At 39.9% G+C, this 17999-nt stretch overlaps 1 protein-coding gene across 5 annotated transcripts in view; it reads left to right on the top strand.

The window, feature by feature from the left end:
• LOC113665335 (low-density lipoprotein receptor-related protein 2) overlaps positions 1-17999 on the top strand; it is a 57044-nt gene that overhangs the window by 7117 nt on the left and 31928 nt on the right. For 4 of the 5 annotated variants that reach the window (XM_089194288.1, XM_089194287.1, XM_089194285.1 and 1 more), the window contains exons 5-24: positions 682-807; positions 1556-1669; positions 2727-2846; positions 3472-3594; positions 4137-4256; positions 4742-4864; positions 5423-5640; positions 6140-6333; positions 6808-7728; positions 9040-9431; positions 10032-10157; positions 11213-11356; positions 12127-12369; positions 12801-13034; positions 13197-13442; positions 14280-14471; positions 15399-15584; positions 16370-16609; positions 17457-17610; positions 17810-17944. In XM_089194288.1, coding sequence (XP_089050414.1) covers positions 741-807; positions 1556-1669; positions 2727-2846; positions 3472-3594; positions 4137-4256; positions 4742-4864; positions 5423-5640; positions 6140-6333; positions 6808-7728; positions 9040-9431; positions 10032-10157; positions 11213-11356; positions 12127-12369; positions 12801-13034; positions 13197-13442; positions 14280-14471; positions 15399-15584; positions 16370-16609; positions 17457-17610; positions 17810-17944 — 4292 coding nt within the window. In that variant the 5' untranslated portion in view covers positions 682-740. Of the gene's footprint in view, positions 1-681; positions 808-1555; positions 1670-2726; positions 2847-3471; positions 3595-4136; positions 4257-4741; positions 4865-5422; positions 5641-6139; positions 6341-6807; positions 7729-9039; positions 9432-10031; positions 10158-11212; positions 11357-12126; positions 12370-12800; positions 13035-13196; positions 13443-14279; positions 14472-15398; positions 15585-16369; positions 16610-17456; positions 17611-17809; positions 17945-17999 lie in introns of those variants that run through there. The other variant, XM_089194289.1, reaches the window with a different exon arrangement.

The following is a 17999-nucleotide window of genomic DNA, read 5'->3' as shown; positions in this document are numbered from 1 at the left end:
GAGCGGAAATCTTTTTCACATTGTTCTTTTCATAGTGCTTTCAATAAGATTTGAAGGAGGTGCCTACCTTGGTAAAGCACCTGCTTAGTGGAGAAAAATCTAAAAAACAATTTTCCTCTTATCCATTACTTCCATTCAGAATAAACTGGCTTCAAACATAGTTTTTGGTGTTACTTCTGTAGATGATCGTTAAATATTTGTCTCTGTAATAACAATTGTTTCAACTAATTAATTGTTTTATTTGCTGGAAATGTATGAAATGTATGCATGAATATATGATAAGACAATATTAATCATTTTTATCAAAATTTGATTATAGAAGTAAAAGTTGACTGAAAGAACTCTAGAAGATCTTGAGGGGTTTTAGGTCTCACTTTGTGAGTTTGCTTGAAAGCATCCAAAGTATACCCGGTGATTACAACTGAATATGAGCCAGAGCTAGGGTGGGTGCTGGGTCATATTGAAGGCACTGTTTCTGCATGTTGTAGCTGATATGCTAGAGTTGTGGTACTCCTTTTTGAGTATCTGCTTCTGTGCCCCAGTGTTCATCAGTTTTTATTCCCCTGAAGTGAGGTACTGGAACAAATGGATATTAGCTTTTCTAAACATTCACTGCTGTGTACATGGCACTGACAAACTATTTTTTAAGACAAAAATTAATATATATGAACAATCTTACAGCAAACCATACCTGTGCCAGCCATGACTTCAGCTGTGCTAATGGAAAGGAGTGTATTGCTATGGAGTGGAGATGTGATAGGGATTATGACTGCGGGGACATGTCAGATGAACATGGCTGTGAACCAGGTAAGGTCAAAAGTATCCACCTACCACTTGGCTGTTGTGCCTTCTGTGGGGAGAAACTACGTTTTTTTAAAATTTTTTTATCCAACAATGATTTCTACATATCTTTTTTTCTTGTGTGATGGGAGCTTTACCCCTTTGACCCCTAAGAGTGACTAGGATCTAAATTCTCCTTACAATATCACCCCTGAATCACACATTAAGGTCAGGAGAATAAAGGAAGTGATCACCAACTTAAGACTCTCTCGATTATTAAACTAATTCTCCTTGCCAGCACCTAAGGAAATGTAAAGTCAAAAGTACAGAGAATATGCATATTAATGTCAGTGTGTAAAGGGTTATGGTTGCCAAACCAAAGTATAAGGCACAATGAGCCTTGAGAATTACAGCAGAGCCTGTATTAAGTTGTCAGTTGTCCAAAATTAAAGTCCTGCATCCGTTTCCCCTTAATTACTGTAATTTTCACCTCTATTAAGGAGTCAGGAGATTGTTTTGTTATCATAAATGAAACTTTAGTTTTCATAGTAATTTTTAAAGTGCATAATTCTTATCCTCGTCTCTTGTACTTTGAATGTGGTTATTTCTTAGAGTAAATAATGTTTTTTTCAGAGTGCTGAGGGGGACTATATATTTTTAGTAAGAGTACTCTCAGGACTCCTGTGGTAGCAAGGATGCTTTTTAAGCTACTGTGAATGATACATGTATATTCTTATCTGCATCTCCTAAATTAAGCCATTTCTATTTATTGTAGGTCCGCCTTGTGAAGCTGGAAACTTCAGGTGTGGAAATGGCCGATGCATTGATGCAAGTTGGGTTTGTGATGAGCAGGATGATTGCAGGGATTGGACCGATGAGGTCAATTGCAGTAAGTGTTATTATGTCTCTCAGGAATTAGCCTGAACCATGCAGACTAAGTTTGAGCCACTGAAGCCTTTTCACAAGGATGACTCACTTCACCAGAAAGTTTTGATCACTTAAGAAATGATGTTTTGAGTATCATTGAGTGGTATAATGGTTAGTGCCTTGGACTCTGGTTAGAGTGCTCTGTGTTCAAGACCTGCTAGGGTCAATGTGTTGTGTTCATGGGCAAAATGCTTTAATCTCACTGTGCCTCTCTTCATTTAGGAGTACATACATCTTGTTAGACTTATTACACACTTTTGCGTGTAGTATAGCTGAGTATTTTTACAAGTTGTGCTGTAAATGAGCCCCTAGGGCATAATGAAATACAGGAGGGGGGGGGGGTGGTGAGGTAACTTTTTGATGGACTAGCATCCCATCCAGGGGGGAGTAGAAATATCCCTTGCTCCTTGTGCTGTGGAAAAAGGATAAGCGTGATAATGTGAGTGGGTTGCTTAACTCAAGTACAGACTTCATCAACCCTACAACTCCCATTAGTGACAAAGACAGAATTTCTTCTTACAATATCAATACAATTCGAAGCAGACAAGTAACGAGAATAAAGAAAAATATTGATTAGTTGATCCAATAACAAATTCTCCAAATGAACATCATAAGAATTGTAACTGGACTGTAAGGAGAAGAACCAATGAGATGTTGGAAGTTAAAGGGTTAACCTTACATAAGCCCATTGAGATAGAAAAAAAAAAGGAAATGATATATAATGAAGGAACATGGATGGCTAAAGATAATTGAGATTAAATGCACTACAAAACGTTTAAGCTCAATTTATTGCACCAATCTCTTCTTCAAAAAGAGTCTTTTTGTTCTGATCTATAATTTGGCTTTTGATCTTTGCATGCCTTATAGTCTTCATGGTTGCAAATTCAGGTGATGCAGATTTCCTAAGGCCTGAATGTGTCACTGTTGTATAATCAATAAGAGATGTTAAGTGTTTGAGAATCCCTTTTTTCATCTTCTACAGAACATGAATTTTTTTGCTTTGCATTTTCTATTTGTAGCACAAAATGCCTGTGATGAGGCAACTGAGTTCAGATGTTCTGATGGAAAATGCATAAATATCAACTGGAAATGTGATGGGGATAAAGACTGTGATGATAATTCTGATGAACAAAACTGCGGTAATCAATTCTTAATTATCACCTATTGATTCTATATCGTATAAGACTAGTGTTTTATCATGAGCCAAGGATATCTGCTTTATGGGTCATTATTTCGATTATGTATGCATACAGCCACTTCTGGCAGCTAAATTTTGCTCTCACTTCCAAGATTGGAGAATACTGATAGGGAAATTGTACCATCAGGGTTTTTACGTGTCCTGGAAAACCTAGAGAGTCCTGAAATTTTATCTTGACATTTTCCAGGATTGGAAAGTCCTGGGAAAAGACTAAAGGTCCTGGAAAGTCCTGGAAATCTGCTTAAATCGAGGAATAAAGTTTTTAGAATCTACGTTGTAAGAAATACATGTAGATCGTGAGGAGAATTGATTTTGAAATCTTGGGAATGAGAGGGTTGAAGGCGAAATTGAGTCATGGAAAAATCAATCATAGTCCTGAAAAAGTCCTTGCAATTTGTTTCTGAAAAAATTAAGAACCCTGTACCATTTTAAAAAAACAACTAAAGAGCCATCTCTATTATCACAACGCTGAAGAAAGTCATCACAAAAGATCATTTGCGAATGGCAGTAGACCCGTCAACAATTTTTAACTAAACCAATCATTTCATCTTGTGCCCTAATGCCAGGTCCTGTGACATGTTCATCGAATCAATGGCAGTGTGTTGGAACATCTCACTGTTTGGACTTAGCTCAAGTGTGTGATGGAAATAATGATTGTGGTGATAATTCTGATGAAGGACCACATTGCCGTAAGTTAATTGTCTAAATTACTCTTCTATCAGCTTTAGGCTCAGCTTGTTATGACTGCTTTTGTTTTAGTCCTGAACTCAAAGAGCGACAAGCAGCTAATTTCTCCGTACAATATAGCCCCTGAATCACGCATTAAAGTCAGAGAATACAGGAAATGATCACCAACTAAAGAAGCCCTTGATTGTTAAACAAATTCTCCTTGTCAGCACCCTAGTAAATGTATAGAGAACAGTAAGGAGAATATGCAGACTGATTTTAAGTTGTTAAAGGTTAAAAGCGCCATGCCAGGTATTCTGCCTCAGTTTTCGAAATGAAGTGGTGCGATATCAACCCTGTTTTTTTCGTTTAAATCGTTGGCTGTGTCTGGCGGATCAATTATTCGGCCAGGGGCTTTGGCAAGCAATTAATCTTGTTGCCACTGACAAATCGCAAATTTTTCTTGACATAACCTATTATAACAGTTGTGAATTGTTAGAATTGAGAAAGAACTTCCAATAAAGACATTATTTGTGGTGGTAAAGTTGCACTGTTTTGTTTGCAGTAAGCGAAAACTGCTTGAAGCTGAAAAATTGCAGCCAAATCTGTAAACAGACTCGAAGTGGAGCAGAGTGTTTCTGCAGACCTGGTTATAGTCTTGATTCTGATGGGATTTCATGTAACGGTGAGAATTACTTAGTACAAGCAATTTTGCATTTGCTCAAACGATAAATGATATCAACTGCCTTTTTAAGATAAATGAAAAGTGATAACTGTACGGCCCGCTAATTTTAAAAGTTTATTTGAATTGAAATCTTATCCCTCTGTTTAAATCCACAGATACAATAAATATATCTTACGTACCTCGTTTTCTCGGTGCTTACTGAAAGTTACTGAATCTTGTTTTTTCTGCTCGGATGTATAGCCTGTAGGCTTCGAATTCGCCCTTCGGCCATAAAACTGATAGAACTCGGTCCATAACTTACAGTACAGACTTCGAATTCGTTTAGTAAAGAGGTATATACCTTGTTCTGTTTACATTCAGATGTCAATGATTGTTTAATTCTTGAGATATGTGATCATGAATGCATCAACACTGTTCTATGCCCTAATCTATTAAAATGCCGCACTAGTGGACTGGTAAATTTACTTTGCTCTTTTTAAATTTAGATATCAATGAGTGTTTTATTCTTGGAATTTGTGATCATGAATGCATCAACACTGAGGGGTCTTACAAGTGCTCCTGTCTGGATGGTTACGTATATGAACCACCACGAACCTGTCGTCCTAAAGGTGAATTTTCTCTCTCTAATTTTTAGACATTTACTTGTTAAAATGCAAAGCCATCCTCTCTGCCATACGCTATCTATCAGTGCGACTTGATCTGTTACATGAAACGATAAATCCACAGGGTGACTGACATCCAATTGCTCCTCGTATTAATGCTGCTGAATCAGTAATTAGGATCAGGAGAATAAAAGGAAACGATCGTCAACTTAAGAGGCTTTGATTGATGAACAAATTCTCCTTGTCAGTATCAAAGGAAATGTATAGAGAACAGTATGGGGAATATGGATACAGATGTTAGGGTGCTAAGGGCTGAAATCAGTCAATGTAAATGCGAGGTGAGTGTGCGAAGAGCGTAAAAGCAGAGTCACGTAGAGTCTTAATTTAGTTGTGCGTAACTCACCCCTCGCACATTCCTTGCACTCTTCTTGAGCTTTTCTCGTGTTCGCCTCCTACTTGCTTCTGCTCCTCTGTAAAACTAATTAAATGGCGCCTGTTCCACAGGCCATAAAATGGACTTTGGTAATAATGTATAATTTATTCAAAGCTTGTTCCCTTTTTCAGGTGAAGAAGAGGCATGGTTATTGTTAGCGAACAGGAAAAACATTCGCCAAGTTAGTTTGAATGGTAGAAATTACGGTGACGTTTTCTCAAACTCAAGCCGAACAGTAGCCATTGATTTTGACGTCGAGGAAGGAAAACTTTACTGGTCAGATGTAAAAGATAATGCCATTTACAGGGCAAATATTGTGTTTCATCAAGATGGTGGACGCCTTGGAGAGGTAATATGACCATGCGATGGATTGAGATTTCATTTTTTATTTTATTTTCAGTATTTCCATATGCGAGCAGGTTTTCATTTCTAGTGCCGTGGCACGCGCGTCTCTAAGCCCGCAAGAAAGTTTGAGACCAGCCTTCGAAAGGTCTGCGGGGGATCTGGCACTCATTGTTAGTGCCAGACCCCTCGCAGACCTCTCATCAGCTCGGTCTCAAACTTTATCGCGGGCGAAGAAACGCACATGCCTCAGCGCTAGTAATAAGGGCTTAATTGCTTTCTCTTTCCTCAATCCTAACTGCATACTTTATGAGCGATTGCGCTTAAAATGACAGATTTTCGTTCATGTTTCGGGGTTTCGAGTTCCATCACTGCCTCTCCTTTAAGTGTGGTCCGAGAACGGGATCCTTTTTCTGAAAAGCACCTTTAAAAGACAATGAGAGGAGTTTGTCAAAGATCTCAGTGCAGGTCGTTAACCTTAGACTTCATTTTGTTATCTTTTTTAGGTAGAAGCAGTGGCAAAAGATGGGTTAGCTGTGTCAGATGGGATTGCTGTGGATTGGGTGGCAAAGAATTTGTACTTTGTCGATAGCTCTGCTAAAAGGATCTTTGTCTGTAGATTGAACGGGAGTTTCCTGTTATCGCTTATAACTACTGATCTTGCAAGCCCAAGAGGCATTGCGGTTGACCCTAGGGATGGGTGAGTTGTACGTAGGCATGTTTTTTTTTTTCTTAACTTTTCTCTTCGGGAACAACCAGAACAGTTCTCTTTATTGTACCCTTTATCAAGTTTTAGTAATGTATTTAACAGAAAATAACAATTAATTAGTATTATTATGATGATTAAAGGGTACTAGCATCCTGGAATAACTAAGCAGCTATAATTGACAGGGAGCTGGATTAAGTTATAGCGGAGGTACAGTATGGCCAAAATAAACACGAACTACGTAAACGTCACACGCAAAAACAAAGAATTGTAATCGTAGTTAATAATCTTCAATGATCAAAGCTAAGTTGCTGTTACATCCATGGACAATAATGTTTTAAGATAAAACTAGTTAACTAGTTACGGAGAATATCATTGGTGCGATGAAAGGTAATCCTCCCTAAGACGTGACTGGAAGATGATATGAAGATGGATTTCAACTTATTTTATAGAAATTCTCTCTTTTAGCTACCTGTTCTGGACTGACTGGGGAAAACACGTGATAGAGCGGGCTGGAATGGATGGAACAAATCGCAAGACTATTGCCAACACAGCTGTTTATTGGCCCAATGCGCTGACCTTGGATTACCCCACGCGTCAAATTTACTGGGGAGACGCACACCTTGACTATATTGGAGCCATGAGTTATGACGGTAAAAACAGGAGAAGAGTTCTTGGCTATCCAAGAGTTGTACATCCATTTGCCATCACCGTGTTTCGAAATGACTTGTACTTCTCAGACTGGACAAGGCATGCAGTTGTGAAAGTGGAGAAGTTCTTTGGTAATCATAGTACTGTTCTCTTGGCAAACCTTGGGCAGCCAATGGATGTTCATGTGTATCACAGCGCCAGGCAGCCAGCTGCTGCAAATCCGTGTGAAAATAGAAAGTGCAATTGCGAACACCTTTGTCTCATATCCCCGGTTCCACACAGAGATTGTATATGCAAGTGTAAAACTGGATATCAGTTAACGGATGATGGAAAATCGTGCAAGAAGATGGAGACCTTCCTGATCTTCGCCCGAAATACAGAAATTGCTGGTATACCCAAAGAGGTGAATTCATCTGGCGATGCAATTCTTCCTCTGTCTGGGCTCGGAAATGCTGTAGGCATTGACTATGATGTCAAAGAGCAAATGGTATACTTCTCAGACAACGAACGGGACAACATCAGCAGAGTTGGTCGTTTTGACAGAAAGGTGGAGGTTTTGGTCAAATCGGTGAGATCTGTGAATGGTATTGCAGTGGATTGGCTTGGTCGAAACTTGTATTGGACAGACGCAGACAAACGTGAGGTGGCAGTGGCGAAATTAGACGGATCATTTAAGAAAGTGTTATTTCATGAAGATGTGGCAAGACCTTCAGCTATCGTGGTAAATCCTGTGGACGGGTAAGTTAAATTCTTTTATTTCCAGGATTTGGAAGCCAATTGCTATTCATTTTTATGTTGACTAGTTGATAATTTATTCACTGATATTACTTTTAAAGAACATTCTTAGCTTGAGGATCTTCTCATTTATGTTTAGCCCTTAAACCCATAAAAGTGAATGGCCTCTAATTCCCCCTTACAATGTCAGCTTTGAATCAGGTGTAGAGATGACGAGAATGAAAGGAATGATCACCAATTTAGGAACCTCCTGGCTGTCCAACAAGTTTTCTTTGTCAGTACTAGAGAAGATGTCGAGAGATCAGTGTGGAGAATATGAATGCTAATTTTATGGTGTAAAGGGTTAGGTCTAAGTGCATCGTAGTGTACTGAAATTGTAAGGAGAATTGTCATACTCAACCAGAGCTAGCTCTCTTAAATGATGTTTAGTAAGATGTGCTGCTTGAGTGATCTATTTACCTCTCTTAACCCTGTATAGCCAGAATATTTTCATCTGGGACCCAGTCGATTGTTCCAGTGATATCCAGGTATTCAAGATCGCGGGTACTATTTGACTGGTTACCAGACCAACTCCTTATATTATTCAGACTGAGATTTCTGGGGAAGAAAATTATGGGAAAAATAAACTTTTTTTCCTCACTGAAAAACCTATATATTTAATTCGATTACCAAGCATTGTTTGATAAAGGAGCCTTCGTTCCAATCCTGAAGAAAAATCCTCCCCTCTCGGGAGGTACGGAATTTGGACTCGGGGACGCGACTGAAATCGAATCTACTACGATATTTTTCCCACTGCTATCGGTATCCATGTTCTCCATGTCCTAAGGTGCTGACAAGGAGAATTTGTTTAACAATCAAGAACTTCATAAGCTGGTGATCATTTTCTCTATTCTCATGACGTTAATATAAGATTCAGGGGTGATATTATGTGGAGAAATTAGATACTAGTCACTCTTAGGGATCAAAGGGTCATACTCTCACAATGTTCTCCTTTTCAGGCAGTAACCGGTAACATTTACCGCCTGTAGTACCTCTTATTACCGTTTAAAATTGCTTGGAATTCTTGAAAATTCAACATGTAAAAGGATTGCTTTACCGGTTTGAAAATCTATTTTACCTATCATGTTTAAAATAAGGGAGAACACTACTCTAAGTGCGTGATCGTGTATTAAAATTATAAAGAGAATTGTCATAACTAACACTACTAGGGGTCAAACAATTAAAAAATGATGAGGTTTTAGTCCTTAACTGGCTTTGGGAGCTATTTCTCTTATATGATTTTCATTAAGATGTGCTGCTTGATTGTAAAACCAGGCGAATGTATTGGAGCGCTTGGATTACTCCAGCCAGAATAGAAGCTGCCAACATGGACGGCACAGGACGTCAAATCTTTGTACAAGGAGGGGGTTTGGCCCGGCCAAATGGCCTCAGCATCGACTACGCCTCAAGGAAACTCTACTGGTCAGATGAAATGACCTCCGCCATTGAAAGCGCGAATCTGGATGGCTCTGATCGTAAGATGATACTTCTGACCACAGGTCACCCGTTTGGTCTTGACGTTCACAATGGATTCGTCTACTGGACTGATTGGACCAGGCACGAACTACTAAGAGCAAAGATCACTGATCCATCTTCTGAGGCGGTACTAAGAACAGGCTTGGAGGGTGTGATGGAAATTAGAGTTTATGACTCCAAGAGACAAACAGGTGGGAAATTTAAATTCTGCCTGTAATGTATTTGGCCAGCGGCTGTGCATGCACATTAAAAGGCAGCCAGACTGGGAGAGTTGTCATATTGTAAAAAACGTTTCTGTCGTGTTGTTCTTTAAATCTGATGTGATCCGTCTCATTTCGAACCATCCCTTGGTTACTCAATATTTAACACTGCCTAACGCGCATTTTCAGAACAGCAGATAAAGAATTTCAATCCAAGTCCAGATTAAGAATGATTCTAGAGTGAAAGTCGGCAAGGCCCTGGTTGCTCAAAGGGTAAATAACGCTATACACTACATAAATCTCTATCCGGTGGAAAGCCCAGTAAGTTTTGTCTTCACTTATCCTTTGGATAGCGATTTATCTTTCGGATAGCGTTATCTGCCCTCTGAACAACTCGAGGAATGTTATAGTGGTGCTGTACTAAAAGGGATTAATATTTTAAGATGTTACATTAGTAAAATGGATGGTCTTTAGGAATTTCTCACTCTAATTTGCTTCATGTCTTTGCACTGTGCACTGTAGGCCAGTTTGCGTATTAAAATTTTTATTCTATGATAAGTGTTATACATTTTGGTTTTTTTCTTTTCACAGGCAGTAGTCCCTGTAGCAGTGGCTCTTCTGGTTGTAGCCACTTATGTCTGTTGCGTCCAGGAGGTTACACGTGTGCCTGTCCTTATGGTATGCAGTTGGAGTATGGCAGTAACAAGACTTGTATTGGTAAGTGGAGCAGAGAGCAAACAAACAAACAAACAAACAAACAAACTAAAAACGATATCAAGCAAGACAAACACAGATGATTAAACCATTTCGTCCCCATGATCTGGATGATGATTCTCCTCTGTAGCTTAAGTCAATTTTTTTGTATGTTAGTGAAGAGAATTTAGTGTTCAATCACAATAACACTCAGCTACTGATAAGTGCGTTTATTCTCGCTCTTGTTTTACCAGAGGATGTAGTTAACTTGTGAGGAAAAGTTATAAGTCATTCACATCTGCTAGTGATTTGAGAGTGTTGTAAAGTTTGAAAGTAACCGGAATAAAGTGGCTTTATCGAGCGCCGTCAGCATTTCCTTTCAGTAGAGTACAAAATAACATGATAGGTTGGTAGGAGAGGTCTCTCCTTGAATCTAGGGAAAATTTTCTATCGAAGGGGCATTCTTGCCATTTGACAACAAAATGCATTCCTTTGGAAACATAAGCTTAAACGAATTAAATAGATTTAAATGCATGTGTTGTCTTCAGAAAACTGGACAGAGACTTTTTAATGTGACCATCATTGTCGAAACAGGGAACTGCAAGACCGAAACAAGCTAAACAGCATCAAAAAGAACACCGCGAACTGTGATTAAATCAGTCCGATTCCAGAACCTTATTCATTATAGTCCAATTTTAAACTGATTTATTTTCATTTGATACGTCTGACATCTACTAAGGAGGCCAAGGTCCTAATTGACTTGTCGGAGAGTAAGGGGGTAACTTTTTAAGGAAACTGAGGTGCTGCGTCGGTGGTGGTACAACAAAGTAATTTGGCTTATCAACTGAGTTTATAATTTAGATCGGCCACCGTGAAGAGTTTGATAATTCGAGCAGTGAAGGGAATGGGCAAACATTCAATGCTAATGTCAGCTTTAGAAACTTTTTACAGTGATTCATTTACATTATCGACTCAGTTGATATGACACATTATCTTGTATGTTCGTAATTGACTTGTGTGAGAGTAATTGTTCTTATAACTTGTGCCTGACGCTATTTTTTAATCTTCTTGAAATTCAGTCAATGAATCTGTCAGCCCTACACCTCACTGTCCAGCAAATCAATTTGCATGTCACGATGGGGCCTGTATTCGCAAAAACTGGAAATGCGATGGAGAATTTGACTGTCTGGATCACTCAGATGAGTCGCAATTTGCAGATTGTCGTAAGTTTGATTCAAATGAAGTTTAAGAGCGGCCAAGTCACAAGGTTTTATGACATTCAGCTTTGATAGGATTAATTGCAGAAGTGACATCTATTCACACGCTAGCCAAACAGGGCACTTTTTATGTGAACATTTTGCTCGTGTGACAAGGAGAAGGAAACTTCGGCAACTAGATTTGATACTGAAGTCTTGATTTTTAGCGGTACCAAGAACTCGTGCATCCCTAGATACACACCTTCTGGAAGATGCTTGTAGACTTGGGAATAGCCTCCATTTTCTTAGTATTATCTTGCGCAACTCTCTTGATCAATCAGATCAAAATTTAAAACCAATCACGACATAGTCGCTCGCGTTGCTTGTTTTTACCTTGACTTCTCATTGGCTCTCAAAGGTATTTTTCTTTCCTTTCGTTAGCCGCGTGATTCCTTTGGTTTTGGTGTAATGTGGGGGCTCCAAGTCAAGTAGTCTTATCAATAAATAGAGAAACATTTGTATACAATATTGCTAATACCTCATTTTCTGTTATACAGACATTTTGCTTCTTTCTCTACGGTAGTCTTAGTGTTCAGCCGTGAGAGGTGCAGTGAATGTTTTGAAAAAATAATCGCTAGACAGACTTTCCTAGCGACTAAAGTTTTATTTGTGCCAATGATTTCATGGTTTAGGTCGCCGGATAGCGACTTTTAAGAAAATTACCTCAGGAACCCTGTCGAAGAGCTTCTCAAATACTTCTGTTTCTTTGTTTTGTTCTTCTCTTTCTTTGATTTTAGCTGGTGTATCTTGCAAGGAAAGTCAATTCCGCTGCTTGAAAAGCGGTAAATGCATCCCTGAAAACTGGTATTGCGATGGTGACAACGACTGTGGAACCGGAGATCGCTCGGACGAGTCTAACTGTTCACTGTCCGCCTGCACCGCGGTGCAATTCCGCTGTAGCGATGGTAAATGTGTTCCTATCAGTTGGAGATGTGATGGGTTTGATGATTGTGTTGATGGTTCGGACGAACTGAAATGTGGTAAGTGACCCAAGTCCTCCCTACATGTGATAACCCCATCGCACCAAATCTTACACACAGTAATAATAATAATATAAATACTTATTCGTCTTGCTTAAGGACACAACGTCATGCCCCAGCCAGGACTTGAACCCGGGCCGTCGGACCCAGAGTCCAGCACACTGACCACTGGACTACTCACGCCTCAGTACAAAAAAAACATGATCGAAAATTGTCTCCTCTTAGAAGCAGTTTAATTAAAATGATTTTTGTCGACTTCCAACTGAATTTTGGCACTTTGAAAATACAAGTTTGTGATTACTGGAACGCAATGGAAAATTCATTATTTCCATTTTCTGGTTCTTGTCTTCATTCTGTTAAACCTGGTTTAACAGAAGCATATTTGAAGACGATATTTCTTTCAATGACTCTCATCGTTTTATGTCATGCAGAGAACCAAAGTTGTCAGGAGCAGGACTTTTCCTGCCCGTCTGGAGAATGTTTGCCCTCCGATTGGCGATGCGACGGTGACGACGACTGCGGTGATAACGCGGATGAACAGAGTTGCCCTCCTCGGCAGTGCACGCAGGGTGAATTTCGTTGCTTGAATGGCCAGTGCGTCACTGGAAGCTGGCGATGCGACGGAGCTGAAGATTGCCAAGATGGAACTGATGAGGCAGGATGCCGTAAGTGCTTGAAAAATTCTCTAAATTGGTTTTATTCTGGTGTCTTTGCATTTCGCGCATGCACTTGACTGTGCGCAGCGGTTTATTATCATCGAAAGTTGACATCTATCTCTCTTAGTAAAGCCACTCACTATCTCTGAACCTGTGTCCGTTTCCTTGTAGCCTTCGTGGAACCCAATGGCTGTGGTGTAGACAAGTTCTTGTGCAATAACTCCCAATGCATCCCAAAGCGATATGTGTGCGATGATGACGATGATTGTGGAGACGAGTCAGATGAACTCTCAAACTGCTCATTATCAACTTGTGCTCCGGACGAGTTGACCTGCGACAATCAGCGATGTGTTACGAGGGACTGGGTCTGTGATGGGGACAACGATTGTGGTGATATGACTGATGAGCGTAACTGCTGTAAGTTAATTTGAAAATAGATTTCATGTTCCCGTATGTATCTTTAGGTAATATATCAAACACGAGGAAGAGTGTTTCATCCGAGAAGTGGTTGAAGTCAAAATGTTTTTATTCATTTTCGATATTTAGACAGGGTGGCCCAGTTAATAATGGTAATTGAACTGAGTGGAGTTTGGGCTGGAATCGTACGCGTGATTTGAAATCACAAGTATGGTTTCAGACCAAATTGCACGACAGGAGGTCAATTACCATTTTTATTATATCCATTTTGAAATTGCTCAAATAACGGACTTGCTCAGTTCAGATATTTTATTGATGCAGTGCTGAGCCGGTTTGAAATTACATTCATCCTTTTTTTTTTTGAGGGGGAAACAAAAGTTTCAAAATTTGCCACATGATACTCTTTGTCTTTCATTTTCTTGCAATTTGGTTGGTTACTTTAAACAAGCTTTGAAATCTGATTGGTTGTTTTTTTTTTGGTGTAGCCTCCTCATTGGCTGGGAAAAAGATTCGATTTAAAGCAAAAAATGGTGCGATTCGTGAATAAATAGCACCAATTAGAGCCAATTAGATTACAGGGACCACCAGTGATTTCAAAATTGGTGTAATTAAGCTTTAAACTGGTTTAAATGAGGGCCTGTCATTCCCTGCTATAAATCAGCACAGAAAAGATGCAGGCCAGCGGTTTATCGTCCTTTTAGTGAATGCAGTGATAATAATCAATTATGATGCTGATAACAATATAATTTTTCTTATAGCAATAATAACAGTGTTAACGTTATTGGTAATGACAATTCTTGCTTTATTTCAATTTTCCGTTTATCGTTTTTCCACCAGCTGTGACTCAAATCACGTGCAGCCCTTTTCAGAGGCAATGTTTCAATTCGTCCGTGTGTTTGGAAGAGAACAAGTTTTGTGATGGGCGAGTAGACTGTCCCGATGGTAGCGACGAGGGAGTAGGGTGTGTGCTTACTGGTTGTCATGAAGAAAATGGAGGCTGTTCCCAAGTCTGCAAACATCTCCCAGAAGGTGTTTATCTAGGAATGCACGAGTTTAAATCAAGGCTGGTTAAATACTGTCTACCGCTGGCCATAAGACCTCTCACCGCCGTCTGTTTATTGTGCGCATAGGCACAGCCGCCTATCACACCATAAGCAGCCGCTTATACGTGCTGTGATAACAGATAAAAATCGATTTTGTTTCGTATCGGAGTAGAGATAACAAATAAAAATCGATTTTGATTCGTAGCAGAGGTGTGATAGGAGATAGAAGTCGATTTTGATTCGTATCAGGGCAATTTTCAATTGAATGTCGAAAGAAATCCGGATTGCTTTGGCTTCGCTTTACCTCACCATATGACTGGTTCAGGAAAACTCGTGCCACTTTCTCAACTAATCAGAATCAAAAAGAAATCAATCTTGACTTGTATACTCATTTTTTCCCGCGCTTCAGGCTGTTTGCTCGCTGAGATCTCATTGGCAGTTCGTTATGGTCTCATCTGATTGGCTGTTGTAATCAGTTTGGTTTTGGTTTTGCGTCACTCGACCATGAAGCGCTCTAACACTAGCACGTTTTCCTTAAGAAGGATACTTTTCCAGGAAAATTGGCTCGCATTCTTTGTGAACAAAGGAAACGTATGAAGGAGACCAGAAAAGAAGAACTTTCTATTCTGTCGGGTAATTCACCCCCTCCCCCCCCCCCCAAAAAAAAGAAATTATATCGAAGATTGTCTTCTTAAGTCTGGTTGTCAAAACCTGGAAGGAAGGCGAACTTTAGGCGAGGGGATTTGTTAAGGAAAATTAGAAGATAAACTTTGTCCTCTCCTGTCCAGGATTGATTTATCTCAGAGTTCTTTTAAACCCAACCAAGGTGCACCCGTTTCACCGAGGAAATGAAATGTTTGTTTGGTTCTGAATTTTTATGTATTTAATTATTTATCAATTTTTTTTTCAACAGGCATCTTGTGTTCGTGTCACGAGGGATATTCCTTAGACGATGATGGTGTCACGTGTCTTGATGTTGACGAGTGCGACAACCCTAGCACATGTAGCCAGCGGTGTGTCAATAACAAAGGATCATTCTGGTGTAAATGTTTTGAAGGCTATAAACTAGAGAGTGATTTGAAACGATGCAAAGCTAACGGTAAGACAAGTGGCATTTTGTGGCGTAATTTTTCCGCAAATCATCACTTAGTCGAGAACATTTTCTTGCGCTTTTGAGTTCGCGACACGCACTTGGTTTGAATCGTCCAGGTCTAGACAGAACTGATTACGTGAATCAATTATATTCCTGTAATTTGCTTTCTGGTTTTTTCCCTTGCAAAAAAAAAAAAAAAATGCTCCTTTGAATATTATAAGGCCTGAAAGACTCGTAGTTGCTAGTACTCATATCCGGCTACTGTGGCTGCAACCGGCTAACAGTATGGGTCCATTCTCGAGTGGATGCTTGTTCATAGACGATAATCTCCTCTCCCTTCTTATTCAGATTAAAAGAAACTATAAAAAACGGGTGATGAGATTTTAAAGTAAAAAAGCAAACTGTTTGAAGAACGGGAAAATTCGAGTGAACATATCGCGGTCGGTATTAGTTTCAAATATGATTGGTTGAGAGAGTGGCAAGAGTTATCTGAACCAATCGTAGAGCGACAGTTTGCCATTAGCCATTTGTACTCCGGGTCTGCATGGCGTGCTGAGAGAGTAAAATGTCTTGCCCAAGAGCCTAACGTAGTGACTCTGCTAGAGCTAGAACCCAGGCCCTGGTGATTTCTTAGTCCGTCGTAGCTCGGCCTTTGAATAAGAGTGAAGCTTGGGTGACTCTCCTTTGATACATAGCTTTCTACATTCCGAAAGTCCCTCCTAGCCTCGCTATTATTTTAAGTCTTGATAACATTTCACATAATTTTGACTTGGTCTGTCCGCTCTCCATAGATAACATCACACCATACCTTTATTTCTCAACCCGGCGTCAGGTGATGAAGGTCGACGGTCGCCATGGATCCAACCACCTCACAGTGCTAGATGGTCTGTCGAGCGCAATTGGTATAGACTTTGACTGGTCTGAACAGCGTTTGTACTTTTCAGATGTCACTAAAGATAAAATCATACGATGCTATCTGAATGGCAGTGAATGCGAAGATGTGATCACAACAGGACTGTCGATGACGGAAGGTGAATAATTACCAAGTTAATACCTTTAGCAGAACTAATATTTTGCAACGATTATGTTGCTGGTAACATTACCCAACAATTTTTGCTGAGATAAATCTCATTGGACCTGCATATGAAAATCAAGCAAATAAATTTTCCTCGCAGGTAGAAGTTTTTCTACAAGAAAGAAGAACCCTCTAAAAATCTGCCTCGCTCCTAGCGTGTTGCTTCGTAGCGTGTTGCTTTGTGCCCAGTTGCCGTTAGTACTGCAGGTTTTCTGCAAATACTAAGATTGCAGTCCTACTGAGAGGATCATTTCCTTTGCTTGGTAACATTTTTCTTTGGGAAAAAAGATTCTCCCATGAGCCCTTAGCATTACCATGTCAACTGACATGTGCCATGTACCTCGCGAGTTGTTCGAATGTTTAAGTTCAGCGCGAAAAATTATGTGTTGTCCAGGTGGGCAGAATTTGGCTTTTTCTCGATATTTCTGGAATCTACGGAAACGGAAGTGATCTATAATCGGTGACGGAAGGTATTGGTACGCCTACCCTCAGTAAGTGGTCGACAACCCTCCATTTGACATAATAAACAGTTATCTTATCGTTGATTTCTAATAAGTTTCTTTAAAGTCCCCGTCTCCTCCCCCACCCTGGTGGTAACCATTTTGTCAACACCACCAACGACAAAAGTTATGGAAAAAAATTCCAAAAGTAGTCGAGCGTGCCAAGACTTCTATCACACATTGTAGTACAAAACCAGAGGGGAATTTCCTTTGCGATATTGCCTTTTATGGAGATATAGAATCTTGGCTTGATCCTTATTGGTGTACTTCATGGTTGATGTGATCTTGATCTTCTTGTTTCAGGGCTTGCGGTGGACTGGATTGGACGCCATTTGTACTGGACTGACATGCACACCCATCAAATCGAAGTCTCTGATTTGGAAGGCGAATGGCGTATGGCGTTGATTTCTGATGACCTCAAATCCCCTCGTGGAATTGCAGTTGATCCGAGAGACGGGTAGGCAACTTCAATTTGTATTCGAGACGTCTGACCAATTAGTTCGCAGTTTATTTTGATATTTTACACCAAATTTCTCCGTCTTGTTTGAGGATACAGCTAAATCTAAAGCACTGGCGATAAGCAATATATGCTACTTAAGATGCCTCTTAGTTTATGCCGTACTCAAACTAATTTTTATTTTCTTCTTTACATTCAGGCTTCTTTTCTGGTCTGACTGGGGTGCTACGAAGTCCAGGATCGAGAGGGCCAACATGGATGGCAGTTCTCGACAAGTACTCATTAATACATCCATTGAGTGGCCAAATGGCATCACACTAGACGTTGCCAACAGGTTTGTTCGACGGCCCTCGCGTTAAAATCTCTTTCACTTTACTGGATGCATGGGG

This window comes from Pocillopora damicornis, chromosome 14 (assembly GCF_964200805.1).
Source record: "Pocillopora damicornis chromosome 14, jaPocDami1.2, whole genome shotgun sequence".
NCBI classification, from domain to species: Eukaryota; Metazoa; Cnidaria; class Anthozoa; order Scleractinia; family Pocilloporidae; genus Pocillopora; species Pocillopora damicornis.
Note: the sequence above shows the minus strand (reverse complement) of the source record. Positions and strands in the feature narration are given on the sequence as shown.